The sequence below is a fragment of the Seriola aureovittata genome, chromosome 17 (genome assembly GCF_021018895.1).
Source record: "Seriola aureovittata isolate HTS-2021-v1 ecotype China chromosome 17, ASM2101889v1, whole genome shotgun sequence".
NCBI lineage: Eukaryota > Metazoa > Chordata > Actinopteri > Carangiformes > Carangidae > Seriola > Seriola aureovittata.
This window is the reverse complement of record NC_079380.1, coordinates 14,335,430-14,362,121: the sequence shown is the minus strand read 5'-3', so window position 1 is coordinate 14,362,121 and position 26,692 is coordinate 14,335,430. Positions and strand designations below refer to the sequence as shown.

The 26,692-nt window shown below is 39.1% G+C and overlaps 1 protein-coding gene across 2 annotated transcripts in view; it reads left to right on the top strand.

Annotated features, from left to right (window-relative positions):
- prkcab (protein kinase C, alpha, b) overlaps positions 1–26,692 on the top strand; it is a 108,142-nt gene that overhangs the window by 74,543 nt on the left and 6,907 nt on the right. The window contains exons 5-15 of one of the 2 annotated variants that reach the window (XM_056401152.1): positions 1,443–1,571; positions 11,609–11,765; positions 11,990–12,124; positions 13,468–13,561; positions 17,638–17,667; positions 20,579–20,719; positions 20,868–21,041; positions 21,713–21,804; positions 21,995–22,057; positions 23,458–23,596; positions 26,224–26,304. In XM_056401152.1, the coding sequence (XP_056257127.1) occupies positions 1,443–1,571; positions 11,609–11,765; positions 11,990–12,124; positions 13,468–13,561; positions 17,638–17,667; positions 20,579–20,719; positions 20,868–21,041; positions 21,713–21,804; positions 21,995–22,057; positions 23,458–23,596; positions 26,224–26,304 (1,235 nt within the window). The remainder of the gene's footprint in view (positions 1–1,442; positions 1,572–11,608; positions 11,766–11,989; positions 12,125–13,467; positions 13,562–17,637; positions 17,668–20,578; positions 20,720–20,867; positions 21,042–21,712; positions 21,805–21,994; positions 22,058–23,457; positions 23,597–26,223; positions 26,305–26,692) is intronic. The other variant, XM_056401153.1, reaches the window with a different exon arrangement.

Sequence of the window (26,692 nt, the reverse complement as noted above, 5' to 3'; positions counted from 1 at the left end):
GAAAGAAAGAGTTGCAAGCAAAATAAATCAAAGAAATTGAAATTAAGGCTAACTAGTCTTTTTATCATTCCAGTAATGTTAGGGGGTGATGTTTACCAAAATGAAGACTACATTTCCCATGAACCCTTTTTGCTGAGGAAAACATAGAAATGACTCTAACATTATCATTTCACTGCACCCTCTAACACCCATGCTGTGTGGCTTCACATGTGCTGAAAGAACAACCCTTTGCTTTCTCTTTGTACCATAATTCAGTTCATCTTCCACAATATCCAGCCCAGTGGGACGAGGTGGAGGCTGCTAGTCCTCTGGATGGTGATCTAATGTGCTTACAGTGATTATAGCATCTCTAAGTTAATGTGGTGATTACTTATTCATGTTTAAGTGCTAGACAGCACCTTTGAGAAAAGAAGTGGATTTTCTAATTGAAGCTTTTACCCACCTAAAATAGACATTCCTGTACTGAATCAGAATATTTTCTCAAACAAATCTTTTGCCACATTAGGTCTCTATCCCAGCATGCATCTGTTGTGGGGTCAAAAACGAGAACATCACTGAGCCCAGAAAGCTCATTTGCATTCATCCTGAGGGGAACATGAGTGTCTGCACCAGATTTCAGGGCAGTCCATCCAGTAGTTGTTTAGACTCTATTCACTCAAAACCACAAATGTGAACTCTATGGAGGAGCTAAAGGAAAAGTCAGAACATCACCAGAGTCAGAGGGTTTTATGTAGGTGACTGTCTGTACAAAAGTTCATGGCAATCAGTTCTAAAGTTGTTGAGATGGATCAGTCTGGAAAGAAGTGATGAACCGTTACGACTGTTGTTGCCGTCGGTGGAGCCCTGCCGCCACCGTGGCTAAAAATGAAAACTACAGTCATCCCAGGAATAGCTTTTACTTTGTTATAATATTGGATATAAAATGGAAAAGTTCCAAAAAGATTCTATTCCAGATTTATACAGATGCAAGCAGAGGGGTAATGTAGCAGTTCCACTTCCCGTCCTCTCTTCTTTAATGTTATAAACTAGTCTTGCTTAAATTTCTGCTTTCATATATTTAATTCGTCTCTTATTAGTCCTTTTGTTAAATATAAGCACAGCTCCATGCTTTATTTTGTTTTTCACTCACTCTGTGTCTGTTGTCACTGAGAACTGTCAGTTCAAGTTTCCTCACACCACACACCACACCACACCACACCACACCACACCATCTCTTTCTGTACATTTTCTTCAGAAGCAGAGAATTTTCTGCGTAAAAGTGCGTGAACCTTAGTAAATCATACCATATGTATCCTTAACCTGTCGTTCCTTCATATGCATGATTCCCTCATATGCGTTTGGAATAAAGAAAGAGCTACTTCACTGTGAACTTGAGGCGTAACTGACTCCAGGCTAAAATCAACACTCTCTATGTCCCCACTCTGTTTTCTGTCTCTTTCTAGCCTGCGACATGAACGTACACAAGCAGTGTGTTGTCAACGTGCCAAGCCTATGTGGGACAGACCACACAGAGCGTCGGGGTCGTCTCTTCCTCAAGATCGAGGTCAGCGGGGACAGGCTACACGTCACAGGTTGGTTTGAAACTTAATCAGTTTGCATCGCTGTGCCTGCATTTTGCACTTGAGAGTGCTCAGCTGTAGAGTGACGTGAACAAGTGGTTCCCTGATGAGTTGTTAATTTTCAGAGCTTTGAAAGAGATCTCTGGGTTTATTCAGCTTTGTAATTTTGGGCTCCTATGAATGGCTTAGACTTGTGTTAATGAACTATTCAGAAAAAGATTTGTTTATTCTGCCTGTAGCCAAACACTTGCCACATGTGGTCGCTCACTGTTTCACTCAGGAACTATGAACATGGTTATTTTTCTAGGCGGGAGGGGCATATTTCTGTGTCAGTACAGGGTTTGGGTTGAGGGTGAGCTAATTTTAATTACTTTATTTATTGCTGGGTTATCTGCCCTGTGCAATGTAACATATTTTATAGGCTCATCAAAAGTTTTGTATGTAAAATCTTAATCTGAAAAGTAACAGGTAAAAAGTGCAACGTTTGCCATTAATAGTGTAGTGGAGTACAAGCAAATCAAAACTGTATGTAAGTGCAGCACTTCAACGCTGTAAACAGTTCTCTCTGAAGTTCCACGCAGGCAAGTAAAAAAGAAGTGGCTGGCAACACAATGCGTCATGGAGGTATAACACACTGACTGCAGCTGTGTTAGAGTTGCAGGTCATGTGACTTCCACTGGCCCATGAAGGCTTTTGCTCATACACAGTCATTACAAAATGAACAGCCGTAAAACAATGACGGAGTGTTTCTGTGCGTCACAAACAATGAAAAGACTCACCGTGTCATCAAAGTTTTATCCATTAGGTCCAATAAAAATCAAACTGTCTCCAAGAGCCAAATCAGTATATTATTTTTGTGCCATTCGTGTGTGTGTGTGTGTGTGTGTGTGTGTGTGTGCACTATGGGCCGAAATGCATGGAAGACTGAGGAAGCCTTAAAAAGGTTTTCAGAGTATGAACCCTGGAAACAGCTTCTGGAGGTAATGGGATGATATCTGGTTCTCTTACTTACTTAATACATGTACATAATTGAGCAACCCTGTCTCCTAGGAAATACATCTCTATACAGCTAATACAACATAATCGCTGGCTATAGAGTCGCCACAAGGTTGTTGGGGCGAGTCGTGGCTGTATAAAGCACATGAGACAGATGGTTCACATCTAGAGTCCTGTCTGTGGTTAGGTTTAGCCAACAAAAGCCCTCTGTTAAGTTAAGGTTAGGGAAAGACTGAAGTTTTCATTAAATGTAAATACGTGTGTGAAGTCACTCTGAACTTTTTCTTTATTAAACCAAGTTCTTTCTCTTACCTTAACCAGGTGTTGTGAGTATCTAAACATAAACATCAAAAAAGGGTTAATAATGCTGTAGATACTTCAAGTGGATATTATTCTACAAGATTAGAAAAGGAACGTATGTAAATTAACAACACATCCTCATTATGTTATTAGAAATACAAAAACAGTAGTGATTCAGTCATAATTTAATTGTCCTACGCAACATATTTGCTGTTGAAGTTCAGTTGTTGTATACATAATTTCTAGGAGACAGAGTTGAATTAAGCATTGTAATGTGGGAGAAAATGGGAGAACAATTAAAAAAAGACTTCGAAAAGAAAGGCAAATCTGGAGATGTTCTAGTAGCCTAATTGTAAAGTCGCATACAATACGACCACAACGTCCATGGTTTTTGTCCGTAATAGCAGAAACTCTGAGATGGTTGGCTGCTGTGCTTTTACCTGCATCAATGGAAAATCAAGCAAAACTTTACGATATATTTCTGTGTCAGCATAAAAATGAAGTCATGCCTGCCTTCATGACCTGTGTGTGTGTGTGTGTGTGTGTGTGTGTTTGTGTGTGTGTGTGTGTGTGTGTGTGTGTGTGTGTGCGCGTGTGTGTGCCCGTGTGTGTGCCCATGTGTGTATTTTCAACACCTCCAAATTATCCTGTCAGTCAAGAGCAGCACCTGGAGTAGAGAACTCTCTAGTGTTAAAACCCCTTTGGCAGGGAGAGAAATGACTGCTGGGTCACTTCCACAACCGCTCTCTCTCTGTCACACACACACACACACACACACACACACACACACACACACACACACACATGCAGGAGCAGGGCGAGACAGTGCTGGTCAGGAAATATGATTGCTGAGGCCAATAAAGTGTTTCCTACTCAGTGGGGATCAACCAGGAATAACCTGCAGCTACAGCAGGAGAGGCAGATGTGATTGACTTGGAAATATATTGCTTCCATAAAAATGTGTATGTATTTGTTTTCAGTCTTCTTGATGGAAGTGAGGTGTATTCACAGTAGACCTAAGTCATTTGTTTGCTCTGCTTGGATTGCTTTCCAGTTTATTATCTTTCGGTCTGCTGTACGTAACATCAAGCTCTTTGCTTTGTTTTGCTGCTGCACAAGGCCTGAACTTCTGCGAAACACCGACAGTTACATGTTGTGTTTAATGTCCTCGTTTGCGTCTGTCTATGAATTTGATTGCGGTGTGTGTGATGGTGGCAACCACCGTCATGAGGTGATGATGACAGTGGTGAAAGCGTTGGTCTCGACGACATGGTTACCTCAGTCGGACAGAGCTGAAACCGAAATGGCTCATATTCATAGAGAGAGTGGGAGAGACGGCTGTTGTCATGTTAAATTGATGTGCACCCCCCATCCCCCACCCCCGTGTTGTCCTTGATTTGATGCGTACACACACCAGAACACCCACCAGTGTTCCAGTGTTTATTGAAAGTGTTGCTGCCGCTTCACACTGTGTCAGCTTCAAGGAACGTACGACAGTATGCTCTGCAGCACCTGTTGCTGGCATATGTGATGCCTGATATCTAAGAAAAAATACAAACTCCGGACTTCTGTGTCTGTTTTTCTCTTCATCACACAGCTGTGTATCAGAGCTGCAACAGGTGATTATATATTTTCCTTCTGTCTGTTGATAACTTTTCATCGTGATTTCCCACAGCTCAGGGTGACATTTTTAATTTGCTCATTTGGTCAGACCAACAGTCTTGAAGTCATGCAATTTAAAATTTTGATGATTGAATGATTTTGAGCATATTAGGTTATTACAGATTTTTTTTTTCAAAAATACAAATTTATAACACAGTTCCAAGGATTAAGATAAAATCAAAAAGGGTAGATAAGAAAAAGAAAAAATGTAAATGATGGAACCATTGAGACAAAGCATGGACTGTGACTGGCAGAGAAAAGAAGACAGGGATCAATACTGAGAACAATACATGGGGGAGAGAAGGCAGAGGAAGTGTATGTTCTGCTGTGGTTTGTTTTGGGATTTTATTTTATTTTATTTTTTCCCTCCTCTTTAATGGCAGTGGTCTGAACAGTGAAGCTTCAGCTTGTTCTCCAGCTCCCCTCTGGCTCCCACAGACAAGTGGCGGGCCTTTGTGGTTCACCGCACCGATGTGAACTTGATTAAATCTTTCCAGCCAAGAAAACAGACACATCTCCCAGGCTCTCTCTCTCTCTCTCTCTCTCTCTCTCTCTTTCTCTCTTCCCCTCTCTCTCTCTCTCTCTTTGTCTCTCCCTGTACTCTCCCCCTCCTATTTTCCCTCCTCTTTCTAACTCTACTCCCCATCCCTTCTTCCAATATTGACATTTCCTGTTATCTTATCTTACCTGTCTCTTCGAAATCTCGGTGTGTCTTCCCCTTTCTCGTCATCCATTTTCTCAACATACCTGCTGAGCTCCTCTCTTCTCTCGTGTTCTTTTTTTCTTCCTTTATTTTCTTCCTCAATAAGAAATCAACATCTGTCCTTTTTTCTTTCATCCTCTCTTTTTCAACCAGCTGAAATCATTGCTCAGTTGAGTGACTCGTCCTCTCTTTCCCTTCTGGCTCTATAATGTCTCATTCCCTCCTTCTTCTGCAGCCTCTGTCTCTTTTGCTCTTACTCTGCCTTGTTTGGATTGTTTATCTTGCTCTTTCTTTTCCTCCCTTTTACCCCATGCTTTCTTTCTTTTTTCCCTCTGATTACCTCCTCCATCCTTGTCTCACTCCTCTCCCTGATCACCGTCTCTTCTAGCAAAAGTGACATAAATAACCCATGGGCATGAGCAGACGTTTATTGTGGAGTTTTAAGAAATGGCAAACATGCAAATGTCCCTCCATGACCTGTCCACATACACAGACACACACACACACACACACACACACACATACACACACACGCACACACACACACACACACACACAAGCACACACACAGGGCAAATGAGGACCGGGCCAAAGTGAGCACACAGTGGTGAGATTTCCTACTGCTGACATGCTCGCCTCAGGTTTAAAGCACGGTTGAACAAGAACGCATTTTTTTTTTCCCTCCACTGACACAACTCATAGCGCCGTCAGGCCTGTGGTACAAACAAATCCCTAATATCTGATATTAGGCTTTTTATACTAAGGGGCATGTAGCAATATAATGATAAGACCTATGTGTCCGTATCGAATTGGACTATGTGTTTGTCTGTGGGTGTATCTGAAAGAAAATGTGATCACAAATAATGAATATATTTAGTCTTTTTCTATAATATACATCAGTAACACCTCATATTCTTCCTTTAGCATTCATATTCAATATATGAACATGTAAATGTCAATCTTTATAACACACTGTAACACCATCATGTAGTTGTAAGTAGAATATTTTTCATGTTTTATATGAATATTATATATTCATTATTTAGATGTATTATATTATTAATGAAATGATATGGGGATGAAAGCCCTGGGAGAAATCTACTGAGGTGACCTTAACTGTGACTTCTGAGGTCAGCAGCCTCTGTGTGCCGTATGGGCCAATATTGGGAATACTCACGCCAATTTTCAGACATTGGAGCATACATGGTGATATTACCCCCACGTTGGCCTGGCACATCCACATCTCCTGCCATTGGCCAGATTGAAACCAGCCTCATCTACAAAGCCAAGGGTGTGATGGATTTCACCTCCAGCTCCATTCATTCTCTATAATACAATAAACATATATCAAATAAATATCAAATTTAGTTGACTGTATAATCATACAGTTATAGCAAAGTAAAAATGTTCTGTGTTCCTCTTCACAACTTCAGTATAGATTGAATAGGTAAAGGCCATAATGAAGGAAAAGCCAGAACAACGTACCAGGTGTAGTGCACACCTGTACGTACTGTTACAGCAGCTCCTTCCCTCTATCACAGTTTCTCTCATATGGTTTCTTTTGGAGTTGTTTCATGGTCATCTGATGTCTTTTCAACAATGTCTATTCTAGAGATGCTTACAGAGTTTGATTTCTTGAAAGGCTCCATTGTCCAGTAAGGTTGCACTCTGGCTCTCTCAGTGTAATACCACTAATACGACCAGCGTGTTTCAGATCTCTTGCTCTTGTGTAGGTGTAGAAACTGCTCTTCTGCCCCCGGCACAAGGTCTAGTCCTACACAATGTAATTAACAAATCATTAATATTACTGTATATGTACTGTAATGCACCTTACAGCATGAGTTTCAGATATGTGTTGACTTTTACTTTTATTGACTTTACATAATTGTAATGTTTTTTTTTTTTTACTTTTACTTTCATACTGCAACATGAATAATTCCAGTATTGACTGAGTTTATACTTGTTTTCCCTGTGGAAAGTTTAGATAATTGAAGACACTGTGACACAGTTTACATTAAGCTGTACTCTGCAACCAACCTCTGTCACTGTAAGGCCATGGTTGTGGCCTGTATTTCATCTGGGACACCTCTATGTCTTTGTACTCTTCTGCCTCCTCCTCTTACGACACCACCATGGAGCCTTACTCCTCTTCCTCTAGAAAGTAGTTGCCCAGGTTCCTTATTTACCTGGCCAGGTTCCCCAGTGTTCAGAAATTGTAGTGATTCAATTGTGGTCAAGCTCTATAATGTTTACCAAAATCCATATTCGTGAATGAAACCTGTCAGCTAATTTGACAGGTTTGTTTGTGCGATTCGTTTAATGTAAAATTTGAGAAATTCGCGGTTCGTTATCAAAGTTCAAGTTTCACCTGACAGTCAATTTACAAATTTAGCCAATGATGTGAAAAATCCATATTACTGTAATGATTTTCATTACACTATTGTATATGTGATGACTAAACACAATGACAGAATTTATGCTTCATTCTGCTTCAAGTCTTTCAATAATTCACTGAAACCCTTTCACGCCGTAAAAAAAAACAGCCTGTGCTCAATGAATTTTGTTTTAGTGGCGTGTGGAAGGGGTGTCACAAAAACCCAAAGCACCGTCATGTCTCACTGAGGAGTGTCATTTCTTTCCGTAGCCCGGCCTCTGTTGAATTTCATAATTACACTTTTTTTTTTAAATGACCCACAACCAGAATAGAAACCTTAGGTTAATTTTGGTTCTCCCGCTCCCTTCATTGTGTATGTGACGTCTGCATTCAGATCTCTGACACCGCACAGCAGGGATCCATCCAGCTCCCGTTTGGCCGTGCAGCTTTCCCCCCAGATTATCAGGCATTCATTGGTTGCACATGGCATTGTTATGCAATAACACATTTGAATTTCAAAGCCTTTTCAGGAGATTACACTGTCGGCCCACCACAGCCCCCGCCCCGGTATCCAAATGATATGTCATTTTTAGCTGTGGCATACTTTTATTAAGCAGGCGTTCAGTTCATATACAGAAGATGAAGGTGGCATGGATATTTTTGTGTGTGCTTCATGTTTCCCGGTTATTTAATAATCATAGGTAATTATTAACAGAATATTTGTTGTAGACAGGAGTTTAAGTTCAGACTAGCTATTGGAGAGAAGCTGTTTAAAATTGATGCTGTGTTCACATTTTCTGGAAGCACTAAGTACAGAGAATAATGCTTAGTGCTTTAGAGAAATTATCTGAGATAAAAGACAATAAATAATCATTATGCAGAAGAAAGAACTTGAACTTTGTCATTCATTGTCTCTAAACTACAGAAGATCCAGGTGTCAGCTAAGCACCATTGCACTTTATTGTTGTGTTTTTGTTCATACTTGTGGAAAAAGCAGGGAAAACATTTCACATCATACCCTGGATGTTTGCAAGACAGAAGCAGAGTGGATGCACAGTGGTAGCTTGGCCTCTTCATATGTGCATAACGTAAACAACAGCCTCTAATCGAGTCAACAGAAACATACTGTGCATCTGCATTTTCTGTCTCTATCACGTTGGTTTTACAGCAAACAAGTGATAAAAACAAAACACACACAAGCAGGAAAAAACACACTAATTTTATTGGTAACTACCTCATAAGGAGCGAAGAGAGGGGAGGATACAGAAGGCAAGCAGTTCTTGTTGTATCTAAGCAACAGACAGCAGAGATAGTCCTTGATCGCTGATAATGGTGATGTTTCATTGTGTGCGTGTGTGTGTTTGTATGTATGTGTATGTATGTTACACACACTTCAGTGGCATACATCACCTATCCATTGTCGTCTGTTTCCGTACATGTGTTTATCTGCATGCATAGGTGTGTGTGTGTGTGTGTGTGTGTGTGTGTGTGTGTGTGTCACCTCATTAGTGTGTTTACAGGTTTTTTGAAGTTGCTTTGGCATTGTTTGGCACCAGCGTTGCCATGGAAGTGACTGATGCCTAGAACGCTGCCACAGCCAGCAGAGGGGAGGATTTAGATGAGAACGTGGGATGCTGCTCATACTTCATATTGTGTGTAACAGTATCAGTGTGTGTGTGTGTGTGTGTGTGTGTGTGTGTGTGTGTGTGTGTGTGTGTGTGTGTATCTGTGTGTGTGTGTGTGTGTGTGTGTGTGTGTGTGTATGTGTGCGTATGTGTGCGTATGTGGGCTTGTGGGCGAGCTTGAGACAGAAAGAGAGAGACAAAAAGACAGGAGGAGGGATTAGCTGAGGGATCAGCAGCTGATTTGTATTGGTAAGAAGTGAACTATGAGGTTAAAATCAACACATTCATGAACAAGGTAAAAGCTTCTGACACTGGCATCTTTTTTGTCAGATATGCAAATCTAAATGAGAGACCTACATTGCCCTCTACTGCATGAATCTGGAAGATCATGAAAAAAAAATCTGACGTGTGAAAAGTTAGAATATTTCTGTGATATTAAGCGATTCACCTGATAGTCCTTTTATGATTGTAATAAACACTGTCATATTGTTTTCCATCTTTAGTTTCTTGATTAATGCTATTATTAAACTCACTTGAATTAAATTGAAATCATAATACCGATATTTTTTATTTGTTTCACCATTCACTTTTCTTCTTATTGTTGCTTCTTTCTGCACACAGTGATAACGAGGAAGATTTGAGGCTTATTTTTCTCCCTTCAGAACATTTGTTTGTTTTGTTCAAGGAACACAGACAAAACACAAAGATGCTGAAAATAGTTCAGTTCCAGTACAGGCAACCAACGATTGTTAAATAATTGATGTAATCTGACTAATATTAGCTTCTCAATACATTGATTAATCATTTGTCTGTAAAATATCAAGAGGAGTTAAAAAAGATCCCCAAGCCCATGTTGACACATTGAAATTGCTTTATGTACTGTATCTGACCAACAACCCCCAAATATTCAGTTTAGTATCATAGGAGACTCAGAAAACCAGCACAAAGTGGATTTTGGGCATATTTTGCTTTAAAATAAACTTCAATCATCAATATAGTTGCTGTTTGATTTTGACTATTGACTCTGTTTCATTATTTTTTTTTTTATTTGCTTATGCTGAGTTTGAACTAAACTGCCTTACAAACTTTACTGTCACAGGCAGCGATGAAAACAACTAAATGTCAAAATAAATCTGATTAAATCTCACAAAGACAGAGACGGAGCTAAATGAGCAGCAGTGACTCCGTATGACATTTCTCTGATGTTTGTGCAGGCTTTGTATTCAGCCCTGGAATATTTATGCTTCAGATCTAAAATACATTACCGCTGTTTTAATGAAGAATCTCAGCAAACGTGTCCTTGTGTGAAAGTTCACACTGACTCTCTGAAACAGTTCTGCAGCTTTTCCCTCCTGCACCGTGTCTGATTACATTTAAATATGCAGAGTGGGGAAGCTGGAGCTGCTAAACACAGTTTTAGAGGATCCGTGTGATCCTGTTTCTGCATTCCGTCTGTTATAGTTTTGTTGTTTGTTAGGATCTTTCTTTCTTTCTTTCTTTCTTTCTTTCTTTCTTTCTTTCTTTCTTTTTCTTTCTTTCTTTCTTTCTTTCTTTCTTTTTTTCTGTGACAGTGAGGAATCCATAGGTCATTATGTATTGTTTAATTCAAGCTGTATGTGACTGTCCTGTAGCAGCCATTTGTTTGTGTTAACATGATGTTGCTAAGTGGGGCAGTGGTAGAGTCGGCCTATTGGCCACTTACAGTAGATGCTGTCGCCATGGTGAAGGTGGCATGCTCACTCCACCTCGTCCCCCTACTCCTGTTGCTATGTTACTTTTTTTTTTCATAACTGTCAGTTATGACAGGGAAATGTCACGCCTCCCTCACATTATCTGCTCACCTACTGCCTCACCACGAGAGTGTATACTACAAGAGATCTCTTCACTCCCTTCACAGATTATCACCTGTGTTATTTACTTGATTTACAACTGACTGTGTGAGACTCTTTTAGGCGAGTTATTCTTTTTAGGTTTTTCTTGTTTTTGTTGATTTTACATGTGCCTGCGCCCTAACACCCAACAGTGTTACAATCCTGTTAGTGTCGTTTCACACTGTCAACTTCAAGTGAATTTTGACAGTATGTTTTGCTTCACAGCACCTGTTATCAGCATATGTGCTGCCTGATTTGTTGAGCCATTAGCTGAGTAACTGAGGACAAAAATATGTCTGTCTGTCTGTCTGTCTGTCTGTCTGGTCCAGAGAGGTAACTTTGGTGAGACTGAAGCTCAGAGCATTTCTGTTTGCTGTCTGGCCTTGGAGTGACTTACTGTGACTCAACACTCTCTTTTTAACCCCTGAGTCAGTGTGGAGTCATGGAGCCTCTGAATCTGTCTGAGGACTCAAACACACATATTTTGACATTTTCTGTGTCTTCTTCCCTTCCTCTAGTGGGTGAAGCCAGGAACTTGATTCCTATGGATCCAAATGGTTTATCAGACCCATATGTTAAACTCAAGCTTATCCCAGACCCAAAGAATGAGACCAAACAGAAGACCAGGACCATCCGTTCATCTCTCAACCCCTGCTGGAATGAGTCCTTCACCTTGTGAGTCAAGTCAAGTCTGTGTGTTTGTGTCTACTGTTGTGCCTGTGTGTATGTTTTATTTTTATAGATTTACTATAGTAAAACAGTATAAGATAAATGAGGAAAACGTTTAATTCGTGTAGTCACTGTCATCACGTTTTTACTTTTACCCCCTTTCTGTGTGTGTGTGTGTGTGTGTGTGTGTCTGTGTGTCTGTGTGTCTGTGTGTGTCTGTGTGTGCTCAGTAAGCTGAAAGCATCAGATAAGGACCGCCGTCTGTCCATTGAGGTGTGGGACTGGGACCGGACCACCAGGAATGACTTCATGGGCTCCATGTCGTTTGGAGTGTCTGAGCTCATCAAAGCTACCAACTGTGGATGGTCAGTTGACTCTCTGAGTCCTATTCATGTCCATTCATTCCACTGCTGGGCAGTTTTTTTTATTCATGAATGAGGAACTTTCTTTTAATAATGTGGCACTATATAAAGTGAGTTGATCTCAGCCCTGCTCCTACTGTAATGGTTATATAACCTTTATTTAATCAGGTCAAGTTGAGATTGAGATCTCTTTTTTTTTAAAGGAGACTTGAGTGCAAGCAAAAAATAATACAGGATACTGACAAGTAGCAGGGTCAACTAAAAGAACCTAATACAAAGCAGATAATAAAATGAAATAATGATAAAAAAAAAAAATAACTACTGTGGATAACATTGTTGTAAATTGTTCCACAGTTGTTGTGAGAGCAGTGAAATTAAAAGCAGTCATTCCAAGTTCAGATCAGACCTGGGGAACATGCAGTGGAAGCACTTCTTATCATATTATAAATACAGCTCAGTAAAGGTGTCTGTGCATTTATGTAAAGGTGTGAAGGTCAGATTCTTTCAGCAGCAGGTTCTTCAAACTTGCACATTACTTTAACAATAAGGAATGGACTTGCAGTGAGTAAATGATGGTTTTTAAGAGGATATCAATGTGATTCCTCTGCTTTATTTTGAATACAAGGAGAGAGACCATTTTCTTTCACGTAATTTCTCAAAGCAGTCTGCCAACTTGTTAACTCGACACTACACTAACGCCACTGATTGTGACCATCTCCACTTTGAAACAGCAGTGCATCACACAACTGTAAAGTCTGGTGGCTGAAGCCAGCTCCGTTCACTCTGACAAACAGCACCTGCCGGCGTCATTTCCTCATCACTCTGTCTCTGTGTCCCTGCTTTGTCTCATCCTGACAAACACACACTCATAGAGATGTTACAGTCACTCTTCCATGAACCATGTTAGCATTCCTGCCGCAGTCTAGCCTAAACCAAGCCTGATCGACTGCTGCTGCGTGTACAGTTGGAAGCTCCAGGAAATACCTGTGTGTAAAAACGCCTGGCACGGGTAGCTCGGAAAACACTACAGTCTATGTGTGTGTTGATCTGCGTATTGTACTGTATACTCCAGGTCATTAGACAAGTGGCCAGAGGATGTGTACATTAGAGAGGAAGTAGAGTCAAGTTGGCACTGCTGACAGAGAGCAGGCCTGCAAACACTCAGAGAAGGGGAATCAGCCGCTACTTATGATTGAAGTGGTGCAGAAAAACAAAGATTTGTGGCTGCGTGGGTGGACAGAGGAAGAAATGCATGGAACGATGGATTAATAGTAAATTGGAAATACATTTATTACTTCTCTATGGTGAAAGTAAATTGTAAACATTGACCATTTTGTCTCTTACAGGTACAAGTTGCTCAACCAGGAGGAGGGAGAGTACTACAACGTTCCCATCCCCGAGGTGGATGACGTCAACCTGGAGCTCCGACAGAAGTTTGAGGTGAGGAACAGTGTCAATTGAGTCAGATTATGAATTTGTAACATTGAATAAATACAAAAGTAGATTTTCTTTTTCACACATGCACACACATCTATTGTGCACACTCACATTAACAAAATGGGTTCCTCTTGCCTGTAACCATGGTAACCCCGTCCTGTTCCCGCTTGTGCTTTTCACCCTATGCGCCATAGAGGGAGATCACTTTCTTCTGGCATTACAGTGAATGCTCTTGATTTTTAAGCAGGATTTCATGTGTGGCACAAGTGCTCACAGTAAAGTGAAAAGTGGCAAAAAGTTAAACATGGGGAGCACCAATAAAAATTGAACAAATTGGAAACATTTCTGACCCCAGAAGTAGCTTTTCATAATCTTTTACACATTTTTTAACAGTGTACTTGTAAATGTAAATTTTCAGAATATAACACCGTTCCAATCCTTGGTTCTCCCCAAACATTTCCAAAGCTCTTGCTGACAGAGATGCAGCCTGGAAGTTAGCCAAAACCACCAATCATCTGACATACTGGCAAAATTTCAGGCACCAACAAAATAACTGTCTCAGCCTTATTAGAAAAGCCAAATCTAACTTCTGCTTATCCTTACTAACAAATATCTCTCGAAATGCATCTGAGTTTTGGAAAAAAAAAAACTCAGATAATAATTAGTTATCTTTGTCTTTTCTAATTATCAAAAATAATTAAATCCTTGAAAAATAATTCCACTAATATTTGCTTTGAAAATCGAATCATCACAATCAAATCAAATGTGTGAGGCTTTCAATCATCATTTCATTTCATGTGGCAACATGTTTAACAAACAGTACACTATTACAAGCTTAAGTGCTGGTTTTCTATCTGCAGGTTCTTCACCAAATATTTCCCGATCTGGCAATACATTTTCTTTTAGATCTGTGAGCCATGGTTAGGTTTATCATAGCAGCTTAAATAATTACCGTCCAATCTCAAAATTATCCTGTTTAGCAGGAATCCTGGAGCCAGTCAGGATTTATACCATGTCATAGCACAATAACAGCTGCATTATGCATACTTAACAATATCATTGAAGCCCAGGACAATCATCAACATTGTGCTGCACTTTTCATTGACCTGTCTAAAGCATTTAATTCAGTCGATCATGATATTCTACTGGATAGATTATGCTCAATTGGTGTAGGTGAATAGTTCATTAATGTTTTCATGACTATCTCTCAGATGGAACTCAGACAGTAGTCTCCAACAGTTCCAAGTCAAGTCCCCTTAGTGTTAGTACAGGTGTTCCACAAGGGTCCATTCTTGGTTCTCTTTTATTCAACATATACAGTAACAATATCACCTCTGGTCACCTTCGTGGTCATGAAATTGAAACAATTCAATGTTATAAATATTTACTATAATTGGATACCAGACTCAATTTTAAGATCTATGTGGAACACCTATCAAGCAAGCTGAAGGTAAAAATTAGATTTTTGTACAGAAACAAATGATGTTTATCTTCTACTAGTCGAAAGACCATTGTAAATTCTACAGTTCTGTCTGATTGTGATTATAGTGATATTGTTTATATGTATGCTTCTCCCACCCGCCTCTTGACTCCATGTATCACAGCGCACTGCGCTTCATCACAGTTGATACTTTTCTCATTCACCATTGCATCCTATATGAAAATGTGGGATGGTCCTCCTTAACAAATAGTAAGGAGCAGCATTGTATGTTTATAAGACTCTACTGCAAAAAATGACTGGTTACCTCTGGTGTCTGGTTACATGTAAATGCAGTACTTACAATGTCAGGTCACAGGACATTTTAACTTTAGCTGTACCTCTTGTTCACACTGAACTTGGAAAAACAGGTTTCAAATACTATGCTCCAAAAAATATAAAGTTACATTCTGTTATTTCAGTGGAACATTTTAAAATGTATGTATTTACATCACAATTGCACATGCTTTTCTTAATGAAAATGTATAATGTATGTCTGTGAATTTATTGGTGTGTCTGTCTATGCATAAACTGTATGTGTTTATTTTTGTACACAGGACTCTCTTGAAAAACAGATCCCAGTCTCAATGAGACTACCTGTTTAAATAAAGGATTAACTAATAATAATAATGATAATAATAATACAGGCAGCACAAACAACAAAAGAAGCAAGACCCAGAGAGCCATATGTAAGAAGTGCAGTTACAGTCGCACGTAAGAATTCATAACACTCATACTTAACACTCACCTGTTACTGTAGGAAGTGCAGACATGAGTGCACAGTTATTTGAAAGTCTAAATGAAGATAAACATTAAAGTCTATTGTTTAAATAATCATTTAAATCTGTGGTTTTCATTACAGAGTCACAAGTAGATGACGATGACCTGCCATTATAAATTCTGCATTACTGTTTAGAGTTGGGACATAACTCAGCTAACACATTTGAGAAGTCACACAGAAGGAGAAATAATGTCGGTGACTGTCTAAATGAAGCCCAGCAGGGGGTTTTATGGATGTCAAAAGAACAGCTTTAAGGCTCTTACTGTAATTCCTTGGCCTCATTGGAGTCCAGTGTAAGCTATTTCCAGCACAGCACGTGTCTGCAATTGCTACATTGACAATGTGAGCTGGCAGAGTTTCCTCTTTTTCTTATTATTATTAACACATACATTGAAAAAGTCTAAATCATCAGTGAAGTTATTTTACTAACTGGGGTTGTCAGTGTAGTCAAAGCCTATTAATGCTTATTCCTCTGTGCCATAGAGCTCCATTGTTGTCAAAAAGCTATTAAAAACACCTACATGAGCCACAGTGTAGCACCGGCTGACCTGTTTCTAAAGGTTTTGAGAGACAGACCCATGCGCTGTTTGTTGACAATAAAAAGTTAAAATAAAAATAGTACCAGTCTAATTTTTTTACAGAACAATATGATAAATATCTGATTAAGTTGTCTAACCCAATCCCCATTTTATGACACTAAACAAGCATCAATAAATACTTATGTGTTATAGAGCCCTATTCTAATACCAAATCTTTTTTTTTCTTTTTAATTTTCGTGTTTTGTGCTATTTTTCATCAATATTATTCTTGATTTCTTCCCAGTAATGAATCTAGGACCAGTGTCAGTATTTAGGTAGGTTTAATCCAAGTTACTTGATTTATATTTCAGTTTTTCCTACGCTTTCCTTGCTGGCAATTATTCCAGTTGATCTGAAAAATTCATAGATAAGGAATGCAGCTGTACTTGCATCTCGATTTGAATAGCTTATGATGTACTACCAATAATGTGCAAAAATAATTCAACTTTTACTAAAATAAAAGCAAACATGATGTTTATTGTGATGGAGAACATCTTCAGTAAGTTTTGAATCACACTGTTGTCTATTTGTAGGAAAATGAATGAAAACAAAAACACTGGTATGGGCCTTTAATCAAGTCAAAGGAAACATTTATTGCAACTAATGCTCACTCTCTAGTGGCCGGTCTGTTAACTACAGGTTTCTGTCTACTTCAACACAGTTAGAGCGTCTACAATTCAAACAAAACTCACAACATCTTCACTTACATACTAATAACACACAAGTAGAAAGTATTTGCTATATTGACCAGTGTGATGCAAACGAGTGCAAAAAGATGTATAGGATTTAAGTAAACAAAATGGAACAGAGGGCAGTTTTATTAAAGTCCAGCTCTGTGTGTGGATACAGGTGTTTTAATACTTAGTGTAAATGTCATTTGCTCACAGCAGTCCTCAAGACACTGAGTCTTGTTGTTTTTAATTTTCTGCTTCTCGTCATACTGTACAACGTTGACCTTGACTTTCCTCCGAGGCTTCCATCTTCACACAACTGTGTGGTTGCCGTGGAAACTAGTGCAAGATGCAGAGATGCAGCCAGATGTCACAGAAAAGAAATTAATCAGTTTTCTAGTTGTCTAGTTGTGATTCATTGTATTGTTTTCAGTCAGGTAATTGATTCATCATTTCTCATGTGTTATTTAGTATGTATTTTGTCATACTTTTTTTTACAGCCAGACACACATGCATACACCAACAACTAACCTTTTGACTGCACTAATAAGTGAGTTTCTTCTTTCTTCTAGGCCTGCCAGTTAAATATCCACTATCTCAAGGTAGCTCTCCTGCCTGCTTCGTCTCTATTTCCTTCACTCCCAGCTTGCATCACACTCACTTTACTTACTATATTAGGATTGTTTGTGGATCTCTCTTGGGCTTCCACAAATCAATCTGATTTACTAACAAAGGCTCAATATAACAGCATATAGTTGACCCAGCACGCACTAGATTACAGATTACAGTAGCAGATTACAGTAGCTGTTTTTACTGTAACTCCTCTCACACACTTACACGCTAACTTTCTCCCACTCTCTGTCTCAGTTTTTCACATGTTAATCACACACATACAGTAAAACACATCTAAACATACAATTTAAGGGACTACATATAACTTTAATGCAAAGGAACAATTAGATCATATATTTTGAAGACACCTGTACCATCTGCTGCAATGGTCAGATCAGCAAAAGCTGACATTTGCAGCAAAGGTTTCACTATTAATATGAATATAGAATTTAAATAAACATGCTGCATGTATAAACTTTAAGATATGTACTCCCTATCTTACACACAAACACCAAACAGCATCGTTGTTAGTAAATTTGTGGACCACTGCCACTGGTGGTGTCATACTACAGTGTGATCCACAGCCCGCCTTCTAGTAGTCCGATCTGGACTATAGAAGGCTGTTAGGACATGAAGCATGGACTCACTAATTGTGTGAATGAATACACACACAGGGTCTTGGTGTGCATGCCAAATCTGTCCACACGGTGGCAGTGTTATATTTATTATGACACTGATGTGTGGCTGAACTGTATGTGTTTGAATACAACTGTGTGGCTTCTCTGACATGAATATCCATGAACCCAACTTTTGTTTGTGTTGAAGCAGGTTTTGTGAAATGTTTGTATAATGTGAAGTTTTCTCATTTTTATGTAGGTTTGGTCCGTGTTAGACATGTTTGTCTAAGTGTGTTTTGAAAATGACCACTAAGTGTCTCTGCAGTGCAAAGGTGATGATAGAGCAACTTATTGCAAGCTGCAGTAATCACACAGGATCAACATATTGTTCAAATTTTTCATAAAAAAGCAACAACAGTGATATAATGACATATGATGTCTACATATATACACTTTTATATGTGTACTGTTTTGACTTGTGATCCTTTAAAAATAAAGCAATGTGAACATGAGTTATGAGGAGTAAAACCAAAAAAAGTAATTTTTCCTTTCTGGGTTTTTGTCATTTGAAGGATTTTTAATGGCATGAGGAGGTGAAAATATCCAGTATTTTATGAGAAAAACAAAAGGAAAGCCAGAAAAACGAATTCGAATTTCTTTTTTCCTTTTCATCTTTTGGGTCGTCTCAGACTTATTGTTGGACGCCTTTGCTGGATGGGTTAGGAAACACAAGGTTTGCCATCAAACATAATAATGAAACCCACAATAATGACACAAGGATGTGAAATTAATTATTTATTATACAAATGATAATATTTGTATCCCTATTACGCTAAGATTCGTTTGATGATAGTATGTATATCTGTTTAACGGTATTTTAATTCTATTATTATGAAATAATGCTTTTAGAAAGAGGCATGTTAAAGTTTGAGGCATTTATATTCCGTCTTTGATATTTTTCTCTTATTTGCAACCTTGTAGCAGTCAGTTCACCGCACATCTATGTGTCTGAGGCCTGCTGGTTTTCTTTCCAGCTGTCTCTCCTCTGGGACTCAGTTATACCTGAAACTAATTAACTGTAATTAAATAGTTTATTTGGTAGCCTGTAGACCCAGTAGTATTTCCTCCAAAATGAAAGTTAATGTTAATGTTAGTCTGCTGTTAATGTGTACACATAGAGCCACTTAACCAGTCAAATAAATATGTGGCAGTTAATAATGTAGAGTATATTGCCAGTCAAGGGTAGAGAAATGGTTGGCCTGGCAACAGCTTGTCTATGCCCCACCGGTCGCCTGTTTTCTCCGCTCTAGCTGACAGAAACAGACAACCGCTGGGGCCATGAGGGGAACTGGCAGGGTCCTAATTGCCCTTTTCGTTCAAAGACACTTGGCAGGCTAGTCATTGTAACAACAGGGAACCTTGCAACACTGGCACCCCCCTGCTGACCGCCCACCTCACAATTTCCCCAAAGCACACCAACAAGTGAGATTCTGCTGAATGTCTCTGAGGATGTCTGAATATAACAAGTGGCATGTCAGTGAAAAAAATAGATTACTATGTTTTCTCTGCATAGACAGAACAGAGAAACTCAATTTGCTGATATGCAGCTAACCAGTTGTCTGTGATGATGAGGGATGTTCGTGTGTCCATCATGACACCTTGTAGCAAATGATAATGTAATAACTGCTAAACAATTACAGAAGTTATCATTATGTATTAGAATGTAATGGCCAGCATGCAAAATAAAAATATCTTGAATGGGACTGAAAATGTATTAATGTCAATTTACAACATTTTAGAAATACTAATACAAAATGGGTCAAGGATAATGTGATACTTTCCTTTAATGTTATTTCTAATTATAAATATATTAAATGTTGCACTTCATCATGAGTTTATCATTGATGGGTTCTTGTATTTTCAACCAATTTAGAGAGATGTTTTTTATTACATTTTAAAAATACTTTTGTGGTCATTACATTATCAGTTTCTGACTCCAGACCAGCTGTTAGTAGCTTGACGACTAACTAAGTGCCCCATTCAAGTCCTACGGGAGCAGGAGGCATCAAACTGTAGAAGCACAAAAGAGAAATGTGCAAATAACTCAACACTACCCCTGAGATTTTCCTCATGTTTTAGGGATTTACTTTTGTGTGAATGCTAAACTCAAACTATATCCATAAAGTCTCTTGTGAGACACCCACCGGAGAAGATAAATTAAAGTCTTGAATATCCTCTTTATTTTAATGCCATTTTTACTACACGTGTGTGTCGTACGCCACAGAAAGCCAAGCTGGGCCATGGAAAGAAAGTGATCACGCCATCAGACCACCGGCGGTTCAGCCTGCCTTCAGGTAACATGGACCGGGTCCGACTCAGCGACTTCAACTTCCTGGCCCTACTTGGGAAGGGCAGCTTCGGCAAGGTGAGAGCCACAAACACACACACAATGGGACAGGAAAGTAATATATGTAACACTGATATACTTCTGTCACGCCACCATTTGTCTAGTTTATCAGAATCTTTGTGATGAAATTTGACCTTTGACCTGTGGTGTCTCCATTCGATTGTAGGTAATGTTGGCAGAGATGAAGTCGACAGAGGAGCTGTACGCCATCAAGATCCTGAAGAAAGACGTGGTGATCCAGGATGACGATGTTGAATGTACGATGGTGGAGAAGAGGGTCTTGGCCCAGAGAGACAAACCGCCTTTTCTCACGCAGCTCCACTCCTGCTTCCAGACTGTGGTGTGTAAAAACCTCTAAGGCATACTTCCTACACTGCTGCCGAAGCGCACAGACACATAAAGAAAGTAATTTTACTTGATTTAAAGGGTGCCATTATGTTCCCTCATCATTCTTTCATCAGCCATCTATTTGTTCCCTGGCATTTTAAACCAGTGTGGGTCCTTCTGTGTTTGTCTGCCTGTCATTACATGTGTATTTCCCTCTCCTACTTACATTTATTCACACTCATTTACCGGTGCCCCTCGAGAGAAAACTGTTACTGAGCTGAGACCAACCTTGAATACGAAGTCTCCAGTATGACGTCAACTCTGTGCGTAGACAGGGTGACTCAAGGACTCTTTGATAAAAAACTACATTTACTGATCAAAGCTTCCTGGCTTATAATACAGGTATATAACCAAGCTGCTATACTGCAAGAATAGGCCATGTTTGGCATTTTAATATATCTAAAAATGGACCATGTCTAATTGTAAGATATATAGCTGTAGACTAATTCATAAGACCATGTCTGAATATTATATGCACATTATATTTACATGCTTTTTCTCCCCCTGAAGATCATTCAGAGTGTAATGCACTGCTCTTTTTTAGTCTTCACATACTGTACTTTACATTGTGTGGCATCTATTTAGTGCTGCTCGCTGGTTAATAACCCTTTACTTTTTATGTAGGATCGGCTGTACTTTGTAATGGAGTACATTAACGGAGGAGACCTCATGTATCATATCCAGCGTATGGGGAAGTTCAAGGAGCCACAGGCAGTGTAAGGGCGCTACAGTTCATACACAGACATGCAGTATGTATATAACTTCAGATATTTTGAGTGTATACATTTATGGTATGCACATAAAATAGGGTTAGGGTTTAGGGTTTGTGTAAGGTATGCATTCAGTAGGATCACAAGTGACAAATTTCTTTTGTGAAAATGTTTTTGTGTTTTCCAATTTTGGCAGGTTTTATGCTGCAGAAATTGCTGTTGGTTTGTTTTTCTTGCACCGAAAGGGAATCATCTACAGGTGGGTGACTCAGATCGAAGCCAGTTTTACAGTAATTAGGCATCACATTCACCTCAAATTTTAAGATAAATGTTTGATAGATAGATAGATAGATAGATAGATAGATAGATAGATAGATAGATAGATAGATAGATAGATAGATAGATAGATAGATAGATAGATAGATAGATAGATAGATAGAGAGTGTGAGTCATTGAGGACTGATACAGAAAAGAAAAAGACGTGAAAATTATCTTTAAGAAACAGTGTTGAGGCAGGGAATTAAAGAAAAACAAGGTGAAGGTGAAGGAATGCAGAGCTTGGGCTGGGTATTGCTTAAAAATTTCGTTACTAATACAAATACCTTGACTTCAATACTGATTCTTAACAAGGCTTTTTTCTATACCATTTTTATCAGTTTATTTACACATTCAAATGTTTGTGTTTAAATGAAAAAAACAATCACCAGCATTATTTGATCCAAGCATGCTGCTTGCTTATTGGCCTACTGACGCTGATGAGACTCACTCATTTACTCTTTCGGTATTTGGTATTAAACAACAATTTCACAATCCTTGGTAATATCAAACCAATTTGGTCAGCCCATAAAAGTATCGAAGTTTGATACCCAGCCCTATATGCAGAGCCATTGGGGACCAAAGTTGGACGCGATAAGGTGGTTTAGACACTGGCTTGGAGCCAGATGGGCAGAGTAGCGCAGACTAGAACAGCACAAGAGAATCAGGAGGTGACGGAGAGACATGAGAAATTAAAAGAGGAGAGGAGAAGTAAGCAGGTCCAGAGGGAGAACATGGGGGAGGGGAAGAGATTTAAAATGGATGTGTAGATTTGACCTTGCTGGTCTGTCTGTATTTTAACTGCAGAGCTTGGATACACTTACAAAGGAGGCATTATTATTAGTATTAAATCCATAACAATCACCCTGATGCAAAAAGCAAAAATAGAAAGACAGAAAGAAGTGCGTGACAGACTAAGGTCACCTTGTTCCTATTTAGTCCTATAGCTAAGGGCTCACATCCACTCTTCACATCCCACCAGCCTTGTGTTTCCTGACTCTACTTAAAAACAGATATAACTGTCAGATTTGGTGAGTGAAAGGAAGAAAATGAAGAACTGAGACATGAAACAGGCTGAGACACCGGCTGAATTGTAAGCGCAAAAAAGCACAAAGGAAGCAGGGTGAGGGGGAAAATGATTTCAGGCCAAGAAAATATGGTTTGTTAGGGAGCGAATGATGTGTGCTATGAGCAGATGAACTGCTCAGAGAGGTGGCAGTGGTGTAATGGTGGCTGGATTTTCTTTCTTTTTAGTCTGGACAAAAACACACCAAAAATATGAAAGTGGTCACAAATCCAGACAGAAAAATGTACGTAAATGCTCACAACTTGTCTCTGCTGCAGGGATCTGAAGCTCGACAACGTGATGCTGGACTCTGAGGGCCACATCAAGATAGCTGACTTTGGCATGTGTAAGGAGAACATGTATGAAGGCATGACCACACGCACCTTCTGTGGCACACCAGACTACATCGCTCCAGAGGTGAGATGTCCGTCATGGGGAAACAGGGACAAGATTACAACAACTAGCCTAAGTTAAAGATAACCAAACAGACTTATAATGATATAAGTCTGATTTTAAAAATGTCCTTATTAAACTAGACACAGACCAACTACTTCTACAATCAATACAAGTATAACAACAAAGCTTTTGCTCACTTAACATCAACACTGGCGTGGCCATGGACTTGCAGGTGTCTAGAGTCGTGTTCAGTCCTCTTTGTGCTTCTGGTATTACAGACATGTTGGAACTAACTGTGACCCCATGGACTCACCTCTTTACCCTGGTGTAAATGGTGTTTGAAGACCACCAAAAACAACCTTGTCTCAGGCTAGCCATTAGGAATTATAGACTGTGATAAAAAATGTCCTAATTGGGACCGTGATCAACACCCACCTCAACACCACCACTCACCCTTAGCTCCACTGGCAACACGGGTTAATTGCCAAGCACTTTGTGACGAATAAATAATACATACAGCTCTATCTCATCTTACTGCGCTGCAGAACAGAGGTTTAGGAGATCCTCTGTTCCCACTGCCATCAGGCTATACAACACATCTATCTATTTATCTCTGTGTTTGCTGTCAATCTCACCTGTTGCTTCTGCACTAGCCGGCCCTCCCACAGCAGCATGTTGGCTGCTGTCCTCTTCTCCTAAATCTCTCTTCATCAGCTATTCCTTCCTGACCCTCTCCTCTTGCCTCAGCTGCCACAGTAGCACTGACTGAAGGCTGGAAATATATACGAAACTAATTAATTGAATAGCTAATCACAGGGGTCAGACTGTTCAGCTTTGGCACGTGCGTTTACTTACTAGGTACTTTGGTCTAGTCTGTCTTTGCGCCTCCTCAGGACGAGTACTGAACAATATTTTTCAATGTTTACCTGGATTGAGGCAGCAAACATTCAATGTTAGAGTTAGAGAATTAACATCCACTTGCACAAGCAGTCGATATTCACTAGCAACTATGCCAGCCGTTTTTCTCTGCAGGGAGAATCAACAACAATCTTTGTTCCATGTCCAGTCCATGCTCATCTGTACCCTTTAACCCTCACTGAGGGCAGGCCTGCGTTATCTAAACATATGAAATGAGAAACACAACATAGTACTATCGAAGTTCTGGTTTCACTGTGACTTCATTAGACTCCTCTCTGGGCCACCATCATCAGGAATAGTTTTCGTCACCCACCTGTATATTGGTGTTATATTGGGTTGCAAGGATGCGAGAGAAAACATCATATTCTACACTATTGAACGAAACATTTAATCCCTCTAAGCTTAATAGAGAAGTAAAAAGCAAATGTTGTCCTGGTAATTAAAAAATGTCACACTTTTAATCAAATATAAATAACATGCCTTATTTGCCTTTAATGTTTTCAAATCCCAATACACTGAAAGTGTTTGCATTTAGATTTTAGGAATTTGACTGATTTGCTCCTGTCCACATTAATCTTTATACTGTATTCAGTTAAGAAATCACAGGAAATGACAGTTATAAAGTCAGAGTGTTCAAAAGAAAAAAAGAGAAATTTAATAAGAGAATTGATAAGAGAAATCAAAAATGACTATTGATTCCTCTTCAGTTGTTAATAATTACACTTATCTGCATATAGAAATTGGGTAGTGTGTGTATGTGTTAGTACACAGCCTAAAGAACAGAGATGATTCACTGAAGGTAATGAGATATTATCTGTTTGGTAATATGTAAATATGAATTCCTATGTGTATCTGTCCACCCTCATTTGTCTGCACTGGTTCATGAAGGAGCTTGTTATCTCACAGGTGTGAGGTGAGGGAAGCCCTCACTCCTGGTTTCTCACAGGAAACTTCATCTAGATAGTTAATTTCCAGGACTGCCTGGGCTTCCCATCCTTCATGGCAGAAATACAGAAATAATCATGACTAAGCTTTTTTTTTTCTTTTTTTTTTTACAGATATTAATGGCTTTATAATGACCTCATGAGCCATCTCATTGCCTTTCTGACACCTCTTTACATCTTCCCATAAATTTTTACTTCTCATCTGAAGAAGTAGCCTTTGAGAGGATGGAAAACCATAGTAGTATTTTCTGATTAAGTACATATATCCTGAACACTTGCAGATCATGTGTGGATATGGGTGTTGTTTTGTTTTTGTTTTTTTTTTACAAAAGCTGAACTACAAATTGTAACTTTGTGAACTGTTAGAATTGCTGCATTTCTGTCTCTTAAGGGCAAGTGCAGCTGTGATTTAGTTCCTTGCTTGTGCTTGATTATTATTGTGTATGTGTGTGTCTGTGTGTAGACTGTGTGTGGGAGGGAGGTGTAGGATGGCAAATTGGATGGTAGGAGAAAGCGCCTTTGTTATGGCAGCTCAAAATAGCTGACTGTATTTAATGGTGGTTGATTTTGTTAGGGTGTAGATGAGAGAAATGCTACTTTCAATGCTTTTGGGCTGTGTGAATCTTTACCTGCCTGTAATCAAACAATATGTTCGGGATACAGACAGCAGAGATAAAGCCCTCTTTTATGACTGAAGTTGTTAATAATTACACTTTAGAAATTGGGTAGTATGTCTATGTGTGATCATTCCAAGTTTTAACGTTTTAACCTTTTTGTCTCTGTCAGATTATAGCATATCAACCCTATGGAAAATCAGTCGACTGGTGGGCTTATGGAGTTCTTCTGTATGAGATGCTGGCAGGACAGGTAATATGTTCACTTTTACTGCTCCACTTCTGGTCCATAACGGTCCATAATGGTGTATATTGTATCAGATTGTGCTCTAACCATGACAATTTCAGTAACTGATTTAAGTCATTTATCAAAACAACAAAAACAGAAAAACAAAAAAAACAGAACAATCACAAATTGGGAGGATTTGCAGCACTTCTCTGTTTAGTGTTGCTGTAAATTGAAGATCTTTGGGTTTTAGACAGACAAAACAAGGACTTTGTAGATGTCACCTTGAGCTCTCTGAACTTTTCTTGGGCATTTTTTAGAATTGTCTGACACTGAAGACCAAACCATTAATCGATTTATTGAAAAATTATGAGCAGATTAACCTATATATTACTATACTATACTATTACTATAT